This window comes from Carassius carassius, chromosome 1, assembly GCF_963082965.1.
Source record: "Carassius carassius chromosome 1, fCarCar2.1, whole genome shotgun sequence".
Classification (NCBI taxonomy): domain Eukaryota; kingdom Metazoa; phylum Chordata; class Actinopteri; order Cypriniformes; family Cyprinidae; genus Carassius; species Carassius carassius.
The window spans coordinates 17262829-17279958 of NC_081755.1; the positions used below are offsets into that span (position 1 = coordinate 17262829).

The 17130-nt window shown below is 35.5% G+C and overlaps 1 protein-coding gene across 2 annotated transcripts in view; it reads right to left on the reverse strand.

Moving 5' to 3' along the window:
* LOC132140515 (cytohesin-3-like) overlaps window positions 1–17130 on the reverse strand; it is a 40433-nt gene that overhangs the window by 19867 nt on the left and 3436 nt on the right. The window contains exon 1 of one of the 2 annotated variants that reach the window (XM_059549294.1): window positions 2980–3127. The exons of the other annotated variant lie outside the window; for it this stretch is intronic. Coding sequence (XP_059405277.1) covers window positions 2980–3028 — 49 coding nt within the window. The 5' untranslated portion in view covers window positions 3029–3127. Of the gene's footprint in view, window positions 1–2979; window positions 3128–17130 lie in introns of those variants that run through there. 2 annotated transcript variants of the gene reach the window in all.

Consider the following 17130-nt stretch of genomic DNA (forward strand, 5'->3'; position numbering starts at 1 on the left):
ATTTTTTGCTCCATATCGGCCAGCCCTACCTGCACATATTAGTGGTGTTTACTACTCCTAACCCTAATTACTAAAAAATTCCATAAAACTTGGTCTGTACTCTATGTGCTACCAATGTGAGTGGAACCTCAAATAATTTTCTATGTGACTTTCAACCAAATAAAATTAAATAAATTCAATATGCCGATATGGTGAAGAGTGGTTCAGTTTGCAGTTAATGCCGCTCTACCTCCTTTGTGTTTGGGTCACTTATAAAGTACTATTGAAAATGTAATGTGCACCACCCATTTCTACAAACTGGAAATAAGAAATGTTTATATACCCTGTTACCAGCAAATGAGAAACTATAAAGATTCCCTGTAGATTTATAAATAAAAGCCTAATGGTTTAATAGTTCAACTGCTTGGCTATATTATTGCCCAACTATATATTAAAAGTTGGATATATAGTACAACCAACCTGATCTTCATACAGCACACTCACAAAAAATATATATAGCCAATCTCAGGTTTGTGATTGTTTATATTACTGCAAAATTCCATCTTGACCCACATACATTCAGTATATTCAGTACAGATCTAATCTGCTAAATGCAACTATAAAACATTTAGATATTAAGATATTACAAATATTAACTTTATGATTATTGTGAAAAGTGCTATACAGGTCAATTTTATTTGGGTTTTGTGATTTCAGTGGTATTCTAAAATAAAATAAATGTAATATTATATGATTTCTTTACAGTAAATTAGTGTTATTATAAAGTTAATATTTCTTATTTTGTTTTATATTTGAATACTGAATATTTTAATCATCATGATAATATTTTTTTATCATTTTATAGTCATATTGATATATAACCACACATATTGTTTGGGCAGCTCTACAAACATGCCCTTTTGCAAACTTGTCACAATTCAGATTTTTCTCGCAATTGCGAGTTTACATCTTGCAATTCTGATTTATTTTTTTTAATTCAGAATTGCTTGAAATATATAAAGAAAAATATAAAGAAAAATGTCAGAACTGACAGATTAAAGTCTCAACCATGTTTTTATTTTATTTAATGGCTTCAACAATGATGGACACTGTTGGATTGGAAAACACCACTCATATGATCTACACCTTTTCTGTTAAATTAACTATATAAATATGTGTTGATTCCTACATACACAGCATCAGCAGTGTATAGATACTGGTTAGATCTACATATGAATAAACCTTATTCCCATCATCCATTTAATTCCCAGCCTCTCATGAACAACACCTCCAACAAGGGATCAAAAGGTGAACCAATCCACCAGTCCGCAGATTAATCTTAACCTCGCTCAAGAACATCCCCATCGCATCTAGACTCAGATATTAGCCGTCTTGTGACTGCTAAGACTGCTTAAAGCTTGCGTAATACTGGGCTCTCCTCAAATCCAAACACAAAAACACTTTATACAGCCACCACACTCAGTTCCACCTATAGCTATGTAGCTATGTTTCCATCGTCAATGCTAACATGCGCATAAATTCTTAAAATGTACATTAAAAACTTAAGCGCACATTTGAGTAGGATAAACTTTTTATCCGATAAAAAAAAATGTGCATAAACTACGATGGAATAAATTCCAAATAAATTCCTCCATGCGCACAGAAATAGACATGTGACTTTGCGCTATGAGAAGGGATAACTTGACTAACCAATGTCCTAAGCAAAGTCTGTCGTCAAAGTATTTCTGTATAATTGTCTTAGGCTACGTTAACACAACAATGATGTTGTCAAAACCAGAAAAGTTTTTCCCTTGCGTTTTTAAAAAGTTTCACGTATACACAACAACATTTTTTCAAAATGATTTGCATTTACACATATCTGCGAAAACGGTAAAAGCGCTATATTATTTTACGTATGTCTGGCCAGTAGTTGGCGCTGTCAACTTGTTAGTAAACAATACCTGTAAGGAAGTGAAGATTATATGTTGCATATGATGCGTCTCTGCTGTTGGTTGTAATATTGGTGAAGTAAATCCACACTTTGCTGAAGAAGCGTTAGCAAACTCTTGAGAAGCAACAACAGTACCATACTCCGCCATTGTTGAGTATGTTTGTTTGCGCTTGCCTTTAAAATCAACATGTACTACGCATGTCTACATACCTAACATATACTACGCTCGCGAATGATGTCACCGTTTTCAAAGATTCCTGTATTGGGTGTTTACATGGAAAAGATAACGGTGGTGTTTTCAAAAACTTGCACTTTGAAACTCATTTTCAAGAACGTGCGTTTTCAGTTTCCAAAATGCCATTGAGGTATAAACAAACAGGTAAAACGCATAAAATGTTGCAGTTTTTTGGCTGAAAACGTTGTTGTGTAAACGGCCCCTTACACGACTGCATTCCCAAACCGCTATCACCCACCTCCGAAAGCAATTAGTAAACTACATTAGTTGCGTTTTGTCTGCTAGGTCTGAGGCGCAAGCAACTTATCATATATGAAAATTATTATATTCAGTGGCTTCTCCTAGTTATCTTAGAGATATTTAGTGCCAGTTTATCAGGAAGTGATCATTTTGTTCTCTTTGACTCGTTGGATTGAAATGGTTTAATTTGAATCTTTGGATGGTAACATAGCTAGCATTTACAAGTTTTAGAGAATCAACCTACCAATTAGTTACATAGTTGCTTCTGCTGGGATATGAAAAAGACACTTCAGCCTAAAAGAGAAACGTCCTTTGTGGAGACTGGAAACATCTAATGAAGAAAAGTCTTGGATTGACATCCTGATATTGTCCAGGACTGCCTCGGGACAATAGAGAGGATGTCCCTGCCCGTCTGCAGTGCAGATTAGATGACTTACAGCACATAACAATAGTAACCACACAAACACAGAAACAGCCTTATCATGCTGTAACCCACTTACATCTCACACTTCCACAAAAAAGTTTACAGCACAACGTCTTCCATCTTAATTCTCACAATATATGTGGTACGTACCATCACTCTCTGCCCCTCTCTGTTGTTCTTTATGCGGCATAGTAGTCATTCCTCAAAGCGGACCACATTGGAAACTGTCAGAAGAATGATTTCCCCGGGGAAACTGAAGTACTGCAGATACAGGCACGATGTGTCGGCTAGACTGCGTTTATTCCTCACACGCTGCTCTCAAAACATAGTTTGCATACTTATACAGACCAACTGTTCAGGTAAAACCAGTTCAACCACCTCTGCTCTAAAACCACACCAGTCTCTGGTGCATTCAATCATTACGAGTGTTCAGTTTGATAGTAAAACTCACTATATATTCACCAAGGTCAAATTTCTTCAGGAAGTGTTTGAGTTTGTTAAAATGTTGCATGAGACAGTACATGGTTATTAAGTTTTAAGACAATCTGCTTTGTATTTAGATTTACTGCTGTTTAAGGAAGTATACATTTTTCAACAGTCGTCTAATGTATAACAGCCAAGCAACCACCTAGAATATCCCAGCAATCGCACAGTAACATGCTAACAACGTGCAGTACACACTACAGCAACTGTAGTAATAATAAAGCAATACACTCGGGCAACTTCCCACAACACCCCAGCAGACACATAGCAAAATGTTAAAAAAGCATGCTGACAACTTCAACATAATATGGTCAAGTCTTGCAGAGGAAAGCAAAACTTGGGAATGTTTTCTGTTATTGTATGTAGTCACTGTAGCTGGAATTATGTTATGGTATTGGTAATTGTTATGTGACCTCATTATATTTTTATTTATTTTACTTGTACTGAAACAATTGTTCACTATCGTTTGATATCATCAATTTAACTTGACATAATGGGACTGTTTACACTCAACTGGGAGTGGCACCTGATTCTGAGCTGGTTTCAATAATGAGTCACAAAGTTTATTTATAGCCACACAACAAGGGCAAGGCAAGGGTGGGTGGGTATGGGGTGGTACTAGCGGAGTGGATAAGACACATGTCTTTGGTGTGTGAGACCCGGGTTCGAATCCACTGTGAGACACCAATGTGTCCCTGAGCAAGACACTTAACCCCTAGTTGCTCCAGAGGTGTGTGACCTCTGACATATGTGGCAATTGTAAGTCGCTTTGGATAAAAGCGTCAGCTAAGTGAATAAATGTATAATGTAAATGTATAAGTTAAATTTGTTTCCAGGAATGCACCATGAACTCACTACAAACAAACAGACAATCAAAATAATGAATTTTTTGGTCTAATTGAAAGTCTTTGTTCAGTTTTGGTAACACTTTAGCATAGGGACCAACTGTCACTCTTAACTAGATGCTTAATAGCATGCTTTTTATTAATAATTATAAAGCACATATTCTGCATGACCATGTTCTACATCCCTAATCATACCCAATACATAAACTTACTAACTATTAATAAACAGCAAATTAGGAGTTATTTGAGGAAAATGTTGTTGTTTAGGGTTTGTTAATGGGTGAATTGGACCTTAAGGCTTTTAAAAGTCATCTTTATTTATAGCAAACTAAATATTGACGAACAAAATGTTTTTAGTTTTCTCTCAACGAAAATACCCTACTATATTATAGGTAATTTAGCTTTTGTTTATAGTGAAATTAAGTTGTAAAAAGCTAAATTATACTGACATTACACTGATCTACATTTTAAAATTATTGTTTTTGTGTAAAGAAAACATGTTGATTATAATGGTAACACTTCACTGTTAATTAAGAGTCTTCCCTCAATAAACTCCTTATGTTCTGCTTATTAATAGTTAGTAAGGTAGTTGTTAAGTTTAGGTATGGGATCATGGTTTTCACTTTATTTTACAGTACGTGTACTAACATGTACTTATAGTGTACTTACAGAGTATTTATCTAAGAAAGTTCTGGAAATAAAGAGGGTAACTACATGGGGTAGGGTTAGGTTTAGGAGTAGGTTCAGGGTTAGTACCTAGTTATTGAAATGACTATAATAAGTACATAGTATGTACATTTGAAACAGGACTGGTCATACAGAATACCATGTGCTTTTTAAGTACTAATAAACAGCCAGTCTGATAGTTATAGGCATGCTATTAAGCAACTACTGTACATAATGGTGAAAAGTGGTCCTTAAAAATAAAGTGTTTGTCTTATTTACTCAATCCTGTAATTTGTGATCTGCACAACAAAATTGTGTCTCTCATCTAAACTTTATTTCTATGCTTCCAGTTAATGTAATTCTCTAAAATGTTTACTTGAAAGTGATTCAGGTACTGAAACTGTAATTTACGGCATGCTTTGCATGAGACATACTGTAATTGGGAGAGCAACAATGTTGAAATATTTGATGGGGAAAGGGGGGTATTTGATAGTGTTTACCATTACATTTTGAACAATTTATGTTAGGCTGTGTTACAACTGTGGTGAAGAATGGTGTTTTGCGTGAGGACAGCTACATAAGAAGTATTTTTATTTAACATTCAGCTTGTGTTGATCAAAAGCATAATGTCACTTCCTCATGGGCCATTCCCTTATGGGGCTAGAATGAGCAATGAACCATTTAACGGCATAAATCTGATGAAAAGATCTGGAGTTTTGCTCATTCTGGTGATGATCCTCCAGCCTCTGCTACTGCCATATGTGAATCTGCACAGATCATTAGTCTGGGAAAGCCATCTGACACAAAGAAAACATGTTATCCTGACTCTTTTTTGGTTGTTGTTCAGAAGGAAAAGTTTCAGCATCAATTTCAGCAAAGAGGCAATGTAATATCATTCATGTCTGCAGCACAAATAGTGCGGGACGGCTGAAGTACTTAGGGTTTGGAGTTTGTTTAAATCACTAACCCTAACTACAAGCAGTTGTGACAGTGTTGCTTGACTTAGTGAACACAACACTTTTGACCAATTCCTGCCGCAAAGCTGATTTTACAATCTGCATCTCTGTTCTGTATTAATATTCCATGAAGTTGTTTTTTTTTCACAGTACTCCACAGAAACAGAAGGCACTGCAGTGTGAATCTCCTTAAGGTGCTTCAAATATTTTAAAAACGAAACACAAACAAAACCTCCAAGTTGATTGAATTCACCCACTCCACACGTAACTCAATAAAAGCTCACTCTAGAAGAAACCTCGCTCTCTCACAATGCCTTATTCTTCGCCTGCATCTCACGCTGACATCTTGAGTCCATTTGGAAAATGATTTTAAAAAGAAAGCTTCCTTTTCCTTTAGCAGATGAGAAAATATCCTGGTGCTCCTATTTTTAGCTCATCCTGTGTCATGCTCCCGTTCACAAATTAGATTAGTATTTTTGGAAGAGACTCTGTGCTGTTTCTCATATAATTAGTGGTTTGCTTGCTTCTGATTTCTCATGCTCATTCTCATTTTGTCCTCACTTGCAGCATCTGGGTTAATAATGTGAGTAAAGTTTGAGCTCAGAACAGCTGCATAAAGCATCAGCATCAGCTCTGTGAGCTTCCATATCTGCATCCTACTAGCTATTACTAGATTAATATGAATGTGTGCCATTAGATTAACAGTCGCTTTACTGTGAAACTGCTGGAAGTGAGATGGACTAGCTGACAACATTTTCCTCAACATTGTGTCAAGTCTTTTAGAAGAAATACAAATGATGTAACTAAATTTAAGTCACTTTAAAATTGGTCTTTCCATTTACGTTCCTTCTGATGCATCTTGCACATAAAGACTTTCCTGACTGAAAAATTTAACCATTTCAGGAAACAAGGAATAAAAGTCATGTTAGTGAAGTAGCAGACTGCAGATTTTTATTAGTGGCAAGAAATCAAAATTTATATCCGTTTATTCCATGTTGTATTAAAATGCATGCCAGATTTCAGATTTATTCCACAGACCTGAGGATGATTGCACTGAAATGAGGATTTAGATTAAAAAAAAAAAGGGTTTGCAAAATTACATGTCATAAATTGTAGTCAGTCATGTAATCTGTTACATTACACATAATTTGAATACTTTAGATTGCTTTTAGATAAGTTTAGACTCATTAATCACATTGATTTAAACAGGACAATCTTGTCCCATATTGATATAAACTACAAAGAAAACATCAAGGTTTTACAAACGGTTTGTGAAGGAATTGCAGGGGTTTGTGAGTTAAATGGGAAGCTAATAATTAAAGGGATAGTTTGCCTAAAAATGAAAATTTCTTTCATTAATTACTCACCCTCATGTAATTTCAAACTCGTAAGTTCTTCCTTCATCTTTGAAACACAAATTAAGATATTTTCAATGAAATTCAAGAGCTCTCTGACCCTCCATAGACAGCAAGTTTCCTCCATAGTGTTAATTTTTTTCAATTTTAGTCTTAAGGTCATTACACACTGAGTCTGAAAATTTCGTCCAAAATGTTCACACGTTAAAAAAGAAATACGAGCTCACGTTATTCAACCACATTTACACACTGCCTCCGAAATATTTGTCTGTCATAAAAATTACGTTTTTGTCATAGTTGGCATGATTGCCAAATTGCTTAAAGTAAGCAAAACACAGGGAAGAAAATGTATCCTTGTAATAGCGTAGCTCTGATTCGGGGATTTGAACTCTTGATATCTGGCAACCGCATTCATGAAAGCTTGCATAGTAAAGGCATGTTGAGCAGTCTGCAATAACATTTTGTCCCCATTTTTGAATACATTTTAGTTTCGTCTTATTTCGTCAACGGAATTGCATGTTGATATAGTCTTGTTATCGTTTATTGACCTTATTGACATCTCATCTGAGTCATGGGAAAAAAGTTTGTCAACAAAAAATGTTGTCATAATCTTCGTTAACGATACGTCCATATGAGTGGTTCAACCTTAATTTTATGAAGTTACAAGACTACTTTTTGTGCACAAAGAAAACAAAATAACAATTTAATTTAAAGATTCCTTTTTTTTTCTGGATCAGTCTGATTATGTACATTTTAGAATGTAATAAAATCGAATTTCAATTAGCAGTTAGCAGTTTTTGGGAATCTGATTATGTAATCCAGCATGTAATCAGTTACTACACATAGCATACCATTCAAATATACAATGAACTGTAGTTGGTTACTTTACATGTCAGATAATCATTTCTTGTCTTAGTAGGAGCATCCTGCCTAGAAAAACATGTAATAAGGACCAGACTATAAGTTAATAGTCATACGCCTGCCTACACAAGACTAAAGTCAGCGGTACCTCAGTTCTGTCTGCGTGAATACCATCTGACCTTGCTGTGGCTGTAATTTTAATCTGGTAAATACAGTGGCTTTGAATGATGATAATATTTCTGAGTGACACCATTAAATCCAGATTATCATCAGGATTTCATCTCTCATCTCCTTCTATGGAATAAATCCAATCAAATATAAAATCTCCTTGTCTATCAAAGCAAATCTGAGGTGCAATGTGGCATGGGGCATCAAGATGAGACAGTGAGACCTTCTTTCTGAATGCCCTGAGGCCTGCAATGACTCAGACAGGAAATGAGTTTAGAGCTTGATTCCAGCTGTCTGATAGAGAGCCATGAATGAGACAAACTGGGCCGCCGGACACCTAACCGCCTGTTTATACTGGCCCCGTCTGTCCAGACACCACATCTGGATGTGAGGACGGGGGTGTACTCGTTGTATGAGAGGGTAATGCAAAGACAAAATCACTCTGTTGCATTATTATGGTTGACACGTGGGCGACGAGGACTGAGCGTCCGGTCCTGGCAGCTCTTTATTGCGCCATTAGACATTCTTCAGTCACTCACTTGTGTTTTTTTTCATGCCTTGTGAACTCAATTCCTTTAGCCTGAATTTCCTTGGAACTTTGGGGTTTAATTATAAACTAGGAGAGACTGTTGTTAAATTAAGTCTGGCTGTGGAGACGCAAAGGAAGAGAACTGGGCCAGTCAAGAGGTGTTTAAATGAAGATAATCGAAGGCACATTTCAATGATCTCTGAGATGTGTTACAAATGGTTGCTCCGGGACAACAGCTGCTGTGTGCCTCCCAATGACGTACAACTATTCTAATTAATGTTACACTTACACAGCAAATTGAATCTTATTGTTCGTTTTGTGGTAAACTTTAGTACAGGAACCAATTCTCACTATTAACTAGTTGTTTATTAGTGTGCCTATTAATAGGTACTAAGTGCTTATAAAGTACATTTTCTGCATGACCATATTCTACATCTCTAATTCTACCCAATACCTAAACTTAGCAAATACCTTACTAACTATTAATAAGCAGCAAATTAGGAGGTAATTGAGGGAAAAGTTGTAGCTAATGGTTTGTTAATGGGGAGAATTGGACCTAAAAAAAAACATTACATTGTTAATTACATTTTAATAGTTTATGCCAGAATTTCCGAAATAGTGGGTTTTGAGATAACTGTTTGTGTGCTGCTGAAAAGCAAATAACAATTAACTAAATTGAATATATAACATTAAAATAAAACAAATGGGGTGGCACAATTAATGAATAAAACTAAAATAGCTATATATCTTATCAAAACACAACTAATATACAGTCATTTGCTTCACACGTGAATAATTCCGATATATTTTTTTGTCGATTTCATCAATATTCTGCCAAAACGATTTGACATGTTAATATCTTAAGGGTTTCAATATGAATAACTGAATGCAAAAAAACTAATTGTATTGCACCTTTTAGTATAAATTAACTTGTAAAGAGTGAACTAACTTAAAAGTATCTATTTCCCTTAGTAGTAGAGTGTTCTTCATTCTTTGTGTTTGGATGTCTCAGCAATATCAATATTAGATATGAAATGACGGTTCAATTTCAATATAAGCCTATATAAATAATTTATATAAATATGTAAAAAATAAAACAATTATTTATTTTGATTAATATTCTAAATTTAACACTTAGCAAAAAGATGAGATATTTCATCTGTCTACTTGCATGCTATGCGACCCTTAACCGGCAACAGACAACCATGCAGAGCATGCAAATATGTCTTTAAATTATTTAAATATTTCCTTGCTTTATGTACGTTGAGCAGTTTGGCAGTTGAAAACACCTGGGTTATAGCATAAAAACTACTTTATAGCTTACACAACATTAGCCTTTTCAATATTTACTTATTTCTAAAAATGTTCTGGGAATATGTCAAATTTGTTATGGGTCCCTACTTATTATTTTTTGGTATTATTTTATCCTTGTTACACTTTGACATCCCTTTACGGTAATAATAGTTTAAAATCTCTGCTAAATGCAGACAGAAAAGTATTTATTTCAGTCTTGACCTTAACCTCATTATATTCTGTTATAAGAAAAGAGAAAACATAAAGTCTTTGTAACAAAGCACAATAATAATGGTGTGCAACAATAACATATACCAGTTAAGGTTGCACGTTACACAAATCAAAATGTTTTGAAAGAGATATGTGATGGATTTGTATAATTTATATGTGATTTACACCTACTTTATGTGATCTACACTTCACAAATGATCTCAAACCTGTGTTTGCCACACCTCCACAGGGAATTATACACAGAAATGCTAGTTTGGGCTTGTTGAACTCATTCACTCTAGATCAGAATCAGACACATTCCAGCATTAGGTAATTCATCTGTCCAGATTGAATATGAAACTGCTGTAAGATGTGCCAATATGCACGGCCAATCAGAACATATTTGATGTGGAGATTTCACTTCGGACACACCTAATCAGTTCAATGTTGTAATAGAAAAAAGTAGGCCAGCCATATGCTATATTCCAACATGAAGGGGTAAGGCAACCCCCAAGTTTAATATTGATTAATATGGTGTTTCTTAGCTTAAGGGTTTGTTGCAAGCAGGGCCAGACCTCCAGTGAGCTGTTAACTCAAGAATCGCTGCAAATGAATAGTTTCAGTCAATGCGTTGAACTCATTTTGAGTTTCGATCTGTGAAAGACAATCCATTCACTGATCTGCTTCTTCAGTTCAGTTCGCTGGAGGGAAAGATTATCAGCCGCATCTTACAGTATATTTGCATCCTTACACAAAGCTACTGTGTGGCTTCAGAGGGCTTGGGATAGAGTGCACAACTAACACAAACTAGGATCAGTGTTAGGATCAGTTCGTTCTTTCTTTGCCATTTCTCTATTATTTTGGTGGTCACTATGACCTTTCTAGAATTAAAAGACATCCTTTTGTTTTCAGTGCATGCAGAATGTTAGTTTGACAGGACACAAATGTGAATGAATAGTGATCTTACACTTCTGTTGTGCAGGTGTAATCTTATTAATATATTTTTGATTTGAATGCATTTAGTTTATTTAGATGTTACCATGTGAAGTTATTTTTTCGATGTATCTACCCTAAAGGTCGCACTTTATTTTAAGGTCCAATTTTCACAATTAACTATGACTTTTCCCTCAATAAACTCCCAATTGTCTGCTTATTAATAGTTAGTTAGATATTTGTTAAGTTAAAGTATGGAGTAGAGATTAAGGGAGCTAAAATATGGTCATGTTATAAGGTATTAATATGTGCTTTATAACTAATAAACAGTCAACATTCTAGTAAAATGCATCCCAATAAGCAAGTAGTTATTAGTGAGAATTTCACTGAAATAAAAATCTGATTTTACTGTATGTTGACTTAGATTGTCCTATACAGTACATACCTATACATATATGACCTCTCAATCTTTTACAAACACATGACATCATGTGCACACATAGATACATCTGGTAGATCATGTAAAGCTGATTGTCAAATGGTTGAAAAGTTGCTGATGAAGGATTGTTCTTTTTGCATAGTACGTCAAACCGACAATGTACTATAAAGAGACCCATATACAGACCACACGTGACTGACCACACACACACACACATCTCTGTGGACCTGTGTGTCAAACAGTATGAATTTTAAATGATGCAGCCTCTTAAATGTGCATCGCCAACAGAAATCACCTATAAACCCAGGAAAGCAGCACATACTTATATGCACAGGAAATGCTCAACACAAGAAGGATTCTGGTTCTAAATTAACTATTGACAAACTATAATCATTAACCAGCATCGTTTGCATAAAGACAAAACAGAATGTAATTGCATTACACGAAGTAGCCTGCAGTTAATAACTTGATGTTTATATTTTCTCGGGAAATTGTCAGAAGCATTGCCCCACAAAACTTAATGCTACAATTATAAAGCGATGATAACATGGTTTAATATGGTGTTTTGTTGCAGTTGCTAGGGATGTTGTCAGTTGAGGTTCTGATTCTAAGTATTTAGAATGTTGCAATGCAGTTGCCAGAGTGTTAACATCATTGCTAAGGTTTTCTGAGGATTTCTAGATTCATTTGTTTTTACCATGTTTCTATGAAGTTGCAGGAAAGTTCTTGGTGCTCAGAAGTTGGTCATAACTTGTTAGTCCAAAATATACATTGCTATGCGCAGTTGCTAGGGTGTTCTGACTGGTTAATATTTGTTTATTACTTGTTGGCCAAAGAAATTATGCTGCCTTATCGTGATATCAGAATTATCGTAAATACTGTGAAATGCTCAGTAGTAGAGCACTGCATAAGCAGTGCAAAAGGTCATGGGTTTGATTCCCAAGGAACACACATAGTGGTAAAAAAAAACAACAACAACCCCTGAATGCACTGTAAGTCATTTTAAGCCACTTAAGGAATGCTACATTTTATTCAAAGCCTGTTGGATAGCTAGACTAATTATCTTCTAATCTATACCTTTTAGCTTTAATAACATTTCCCCAAGAAACAGGCAAAAATGAATAGGCTGTCCATCATAATTTCTGTTCTTAAACACGACAAACTCATAATTACAACTTTAGAAGTGGAAAGTAGGACGTTTCTGATAGCGGATGAAGGGCCACACTTGAGTATGACATTCTGTTTTTTTGACCCAGGTCCCTCCTTCAATGTATGTCTATGGATTTTTTGCTTGATTCAGCATATAAAGTCTGTATTAATTTCTTTCAGCTGTAGGACACAAAAGAAGATATTATGAAGGATGTTGGTAACCAAACATTTTACGGTAGCCTTTGACTTCCATGGTATTGTTATATACAGTACTAAGGAACCATCGACTGTTTGATAACCAACATTCTTCAAAATATCTTCTTTTGTGTCCAACAGCTGAAAGAAATTAATACAGGTTTGGAACAAGTGGAGAGTTGAGCAAATGATGAAGGAATTTTATTTTTTTGGGTGAACTCAACTTTATTTTTTGATTGATCGCTTAAATCGTATAAATGAGTAATAGTGAAGCTTGCTTAGACCAGAACTGCCAAACAATGAGAAAATTATGGCAGAGGTTGTCTTGTGTATGACAATCAAATGATAAAACTGTAACTGTCAAAGGTTCACAACAAAGAACATTTTGTTCCTCTAGCAAATCTCTGTTCAATAACCTCTTTCTGAGGACAAATGCTGGAGAGTTGAAGCCCACGCTAGAGGAAAGAGAGAATGGAATCTGTTGTGCAAGACCACTGGATACACCTTTTCCTGAACCCTCATCGGCTTAAACAATTTGAGATTCCCTTACATAATCTATTCCCCTTCACCTCTACTCCTGCATCCTATTCCAGAATCTGAAAAATACAGCTCTTCAAAAGAGTGGCTCTCCTTTGCTGGAATGCATTTCGCTACATGCTCCAGAGACTCGTCTGCAGTCTGGTTTCCTTAATGAGGGGGTGAAAGAGTCTTCAGTTTTCCTTGCGCCAACCTAAATTCCTGAAACTGCTGTATTGTTTGTGCAAATGTGTTTCTAATTTTTGCATTCTTAAATTTTAACCCTGTACTATGAGCTAATTTAGAGTCAGAGGAATTAGCCAACTATTTGTAAAATCTTTGAAACATTTAATCAACAGTTAACAGGGTTAAATTTGTAAGACATTTAAATGATTAGTATTTTAGATTGTTAGTTTGAAGGGTATACAAATTATTTCCATGTGCCATCTTGCTTGCTGCATCTGCTAACATTATATGCTGATGACAAAACTGAGGATTTTAGTCAGCTTTGTTCCAAAAACCAGTGAGCTCCCAGACTGCATTCTAAGATACTTTTTTTGGCCAAATTGTTTAGGCAGCAATGCATGTATCCTTCACAAAGAAGTCAGTGCCACAATACTTTGCAACTAGGTCAGCAGAAATAATCAAAGATTGCAGATGCATTTACATTTAAATTTAGTCATTTAGCAGACATTTTAATCCAAAGTGACTCACAAATGAGGACAATGGAAGCAGTTAAAATCAACAAAAGAGCAATTATATGCAAGTGCTATAACAAGTCTCAGTTAGCTTAACACATAGCTAGATTTTTTTATTATATAATAAATAAAAAGAAAACAGACAGAATAGAAAATGAATAGAGCAAGTTAGTGTAAGAGGCCTTTTTTGCTTTTGTTAATTGTAAAATAAATAAAAAGAAAAGAAATAGAATAGTTTTTTGTTGTTGTTTTTTTTGTTTTGTTTTGTTGTTTTTTTAGTAGAAGGAAGCTGGTATATGAATAGTGTGCAAGTCTAAAATGGGAAAGTGTTTTATTTTTTATTTATTTTAAGAATAGAGTTTGAATAGAGAGTGCTAGAGTCAGAGGGTCAAATAAAGATGAAAGAGATGTGGTCTGAGAAAGTCAGCTGATCATCAATCACAACTCCGAGGTTTCTGGTTGTTTTTGAAGAAGTTATGGTTGATAACTCCTTTGGTGCCTCAGTGGATGGTAAAATTGTGATGAAACTATGGGTTTGCTGGAACCACATGCAGTTCTCTCTTGGAAAGGTAGAGTTGAAGGTGATAGTCCGTCATCCAGCAAGAAATGTCTGTTAGACAAGCTGAGATGCGAATAGCTACCGTCGGATCATCAGGATGGAATGAGAGGTAGAGTTGAGTGTCATCAGCATAGCAGTGGTATGAAAAGCTATGTTTCTGAATGACAGAACCTAACGATGCCATGTAGACAGAGAAGAAAAGTAGTCCAAGAACTGAGCCCTGAGGCACTAGTTAGATGAGTCAAGAGTTTCATTAATAGATTGTTAGGTTAACTAATATAAAACTATTAACTATGACTCAGTAAATTTTTTAAATATTTTAATTAATAGTTGGTAAGATAGTTGTTAATTTTAGGTATGTGGTCAGATTAAAGGCACAATTTGTAATTTTTCGCTGCTAGAGGGTATGTATTTAAAATAAACAAAGACCAGGTAGTGTAGTTTGATGACACAGTGACTGAGTGTGGAATCATAGGAGCTGTCAACATCCCCACAGCAGATGCAATCTGACAGGACTCGGGCAGAAATCTTGTTCATGGATGAGCTAATGATTTATTAGCATAGTAGAATGAAACAGGGTGAGGCTGAAAGCCGTCAATGCGAAACGAAGCCGCTGAACGAGTGCAACACATGGCATGAAAGCAGTGGAGCTCTTATTATGCCACCGTCGACCGCTTTCGCACCTTCAGGTCGTGCATATGTGGGAAAAGGCAGTGCTGTTTTATCATACTAGATGTTTGAAAGTTCTGATATAATGCTACTCTGTGCGGTCATCACCTGTCTATTAATACGCACAAAATATTAAAGTGTCTTTGGTGTTTCCAGAAATCGAGGGGGTATGACTTAATAAGCAGGCGATACAATGGCAGATAAAATTAGTTAAATACTTTAAATTACTTATTTATCTGGATTTAAACATTCTTCGAAATATTTGGGATAATGTAAGTACACAAATCAGCAAAATATATAACATTGTTCTCATAGTTTTTGGATATTTTAATAAAAAAATCTTACATATGGTGCCTTTAAGGGATCTAAATTATGGTCATGCAGAATAAGGCATTGGTATGTGATTTATTAATGTACTAATATGTACTAACTGATGTACTAATAAACAGCCAAAATGCTAGTAATATGCATGCTAGTTAATAGTGAGAATTGTGAGAATTTCAACCTAAAATATACACAGTATATTTATACAGGACAGGAGATATCTTAGTTTCTGAATCCAATTTTTAATCACTGTTTTGGTTGTCCACTGTTACAAATCAGTTTATGAAAGTACTGATATTCCATAATGTCAAAAAATTTGAAGCCATGAAAACTGCCTGTTTATTAACTCAAGAATTTGAGGATTTTTTTTTTTAAGTTTTGAATAAAGCCTATAATATATCACACATATTATGATCTATACAATGTGAAAATGTATTTTAAAATTTTGTACTTTTTGTACCATTAAATTGTAATACTATTTTGCTCAATATTTGTGCATGCTCTGCATGTTTATTAGAGGATTTTTGTTTATTACTGTAGCTTAGGGACACACACAGTAATGTCAAACATTTGCAATTAAAAGTGAAATGTGAACAGTGAACAGAAGTGAACAGAACGCGATTGAGATTAGTGCTTTTTCCGCCATGCCATCGAAAACCCTGTCCCAAATCACACCCTAAACCCTCACAGTCTGCCTATGAGTCTACACTTTGGTAATGTAATGCCACTTTGACTGTTGGGTAGAAGTCTGCTGCAGAGCTCACCTCAGTGCGGGCTCAGCAAAAGTGCGCATCTAGGCCGCATAGTAGCCACAAAGGGAAAGCTAAAATGATGAATGGGACACCGTAAGGCCTCGCGGCCTTAGTGGACATGCTCATGCGTCAGCCATTGTAAGACCGCAAGACCCTAAGTGCACATGAAGTGTAGTTGCCATGACAACTAGCAAAAATTTAAATTCTTTCAAATGACTGTTCACGCAGAACACGCTTTTGCATTCCAGTTTGCTACTTTTCTATTGTTTTTCTATGTAAACACACCCTAGACGGATGGGGAGGACCGTTGCACTCACGTTTCGCATAATTTGCAGTGCCTCGAACAAAAGGGCTGTGTTTTGAAGATGCCATGTCAAGTTAAAAGAATTTCAACTTTTAACATGCAGCGTCGCACATCGTCAGTTCAAAACAGTGGACCAATCAGAATACCCCAGAGGCAGGGCAAGCATTGCAAGCTTTTGCTTACACAAGCAAGTTGGCTTGGCAACTGTTTGCGAAGGAGGCATTCTGTGCAATTAAAAAAAAAAAACTTTACTGAACATTCCTGTCAAAGTGTCTCTCTACATGTTTTTAAACAGAAAGACTAATTCTCAGCAATACTGTCATACACATCTGTCCATGTTTACATAGAAAAGCAATGGAAAAGTAGTGAATCAGAATGGAAAAATGCATTCGGTGTG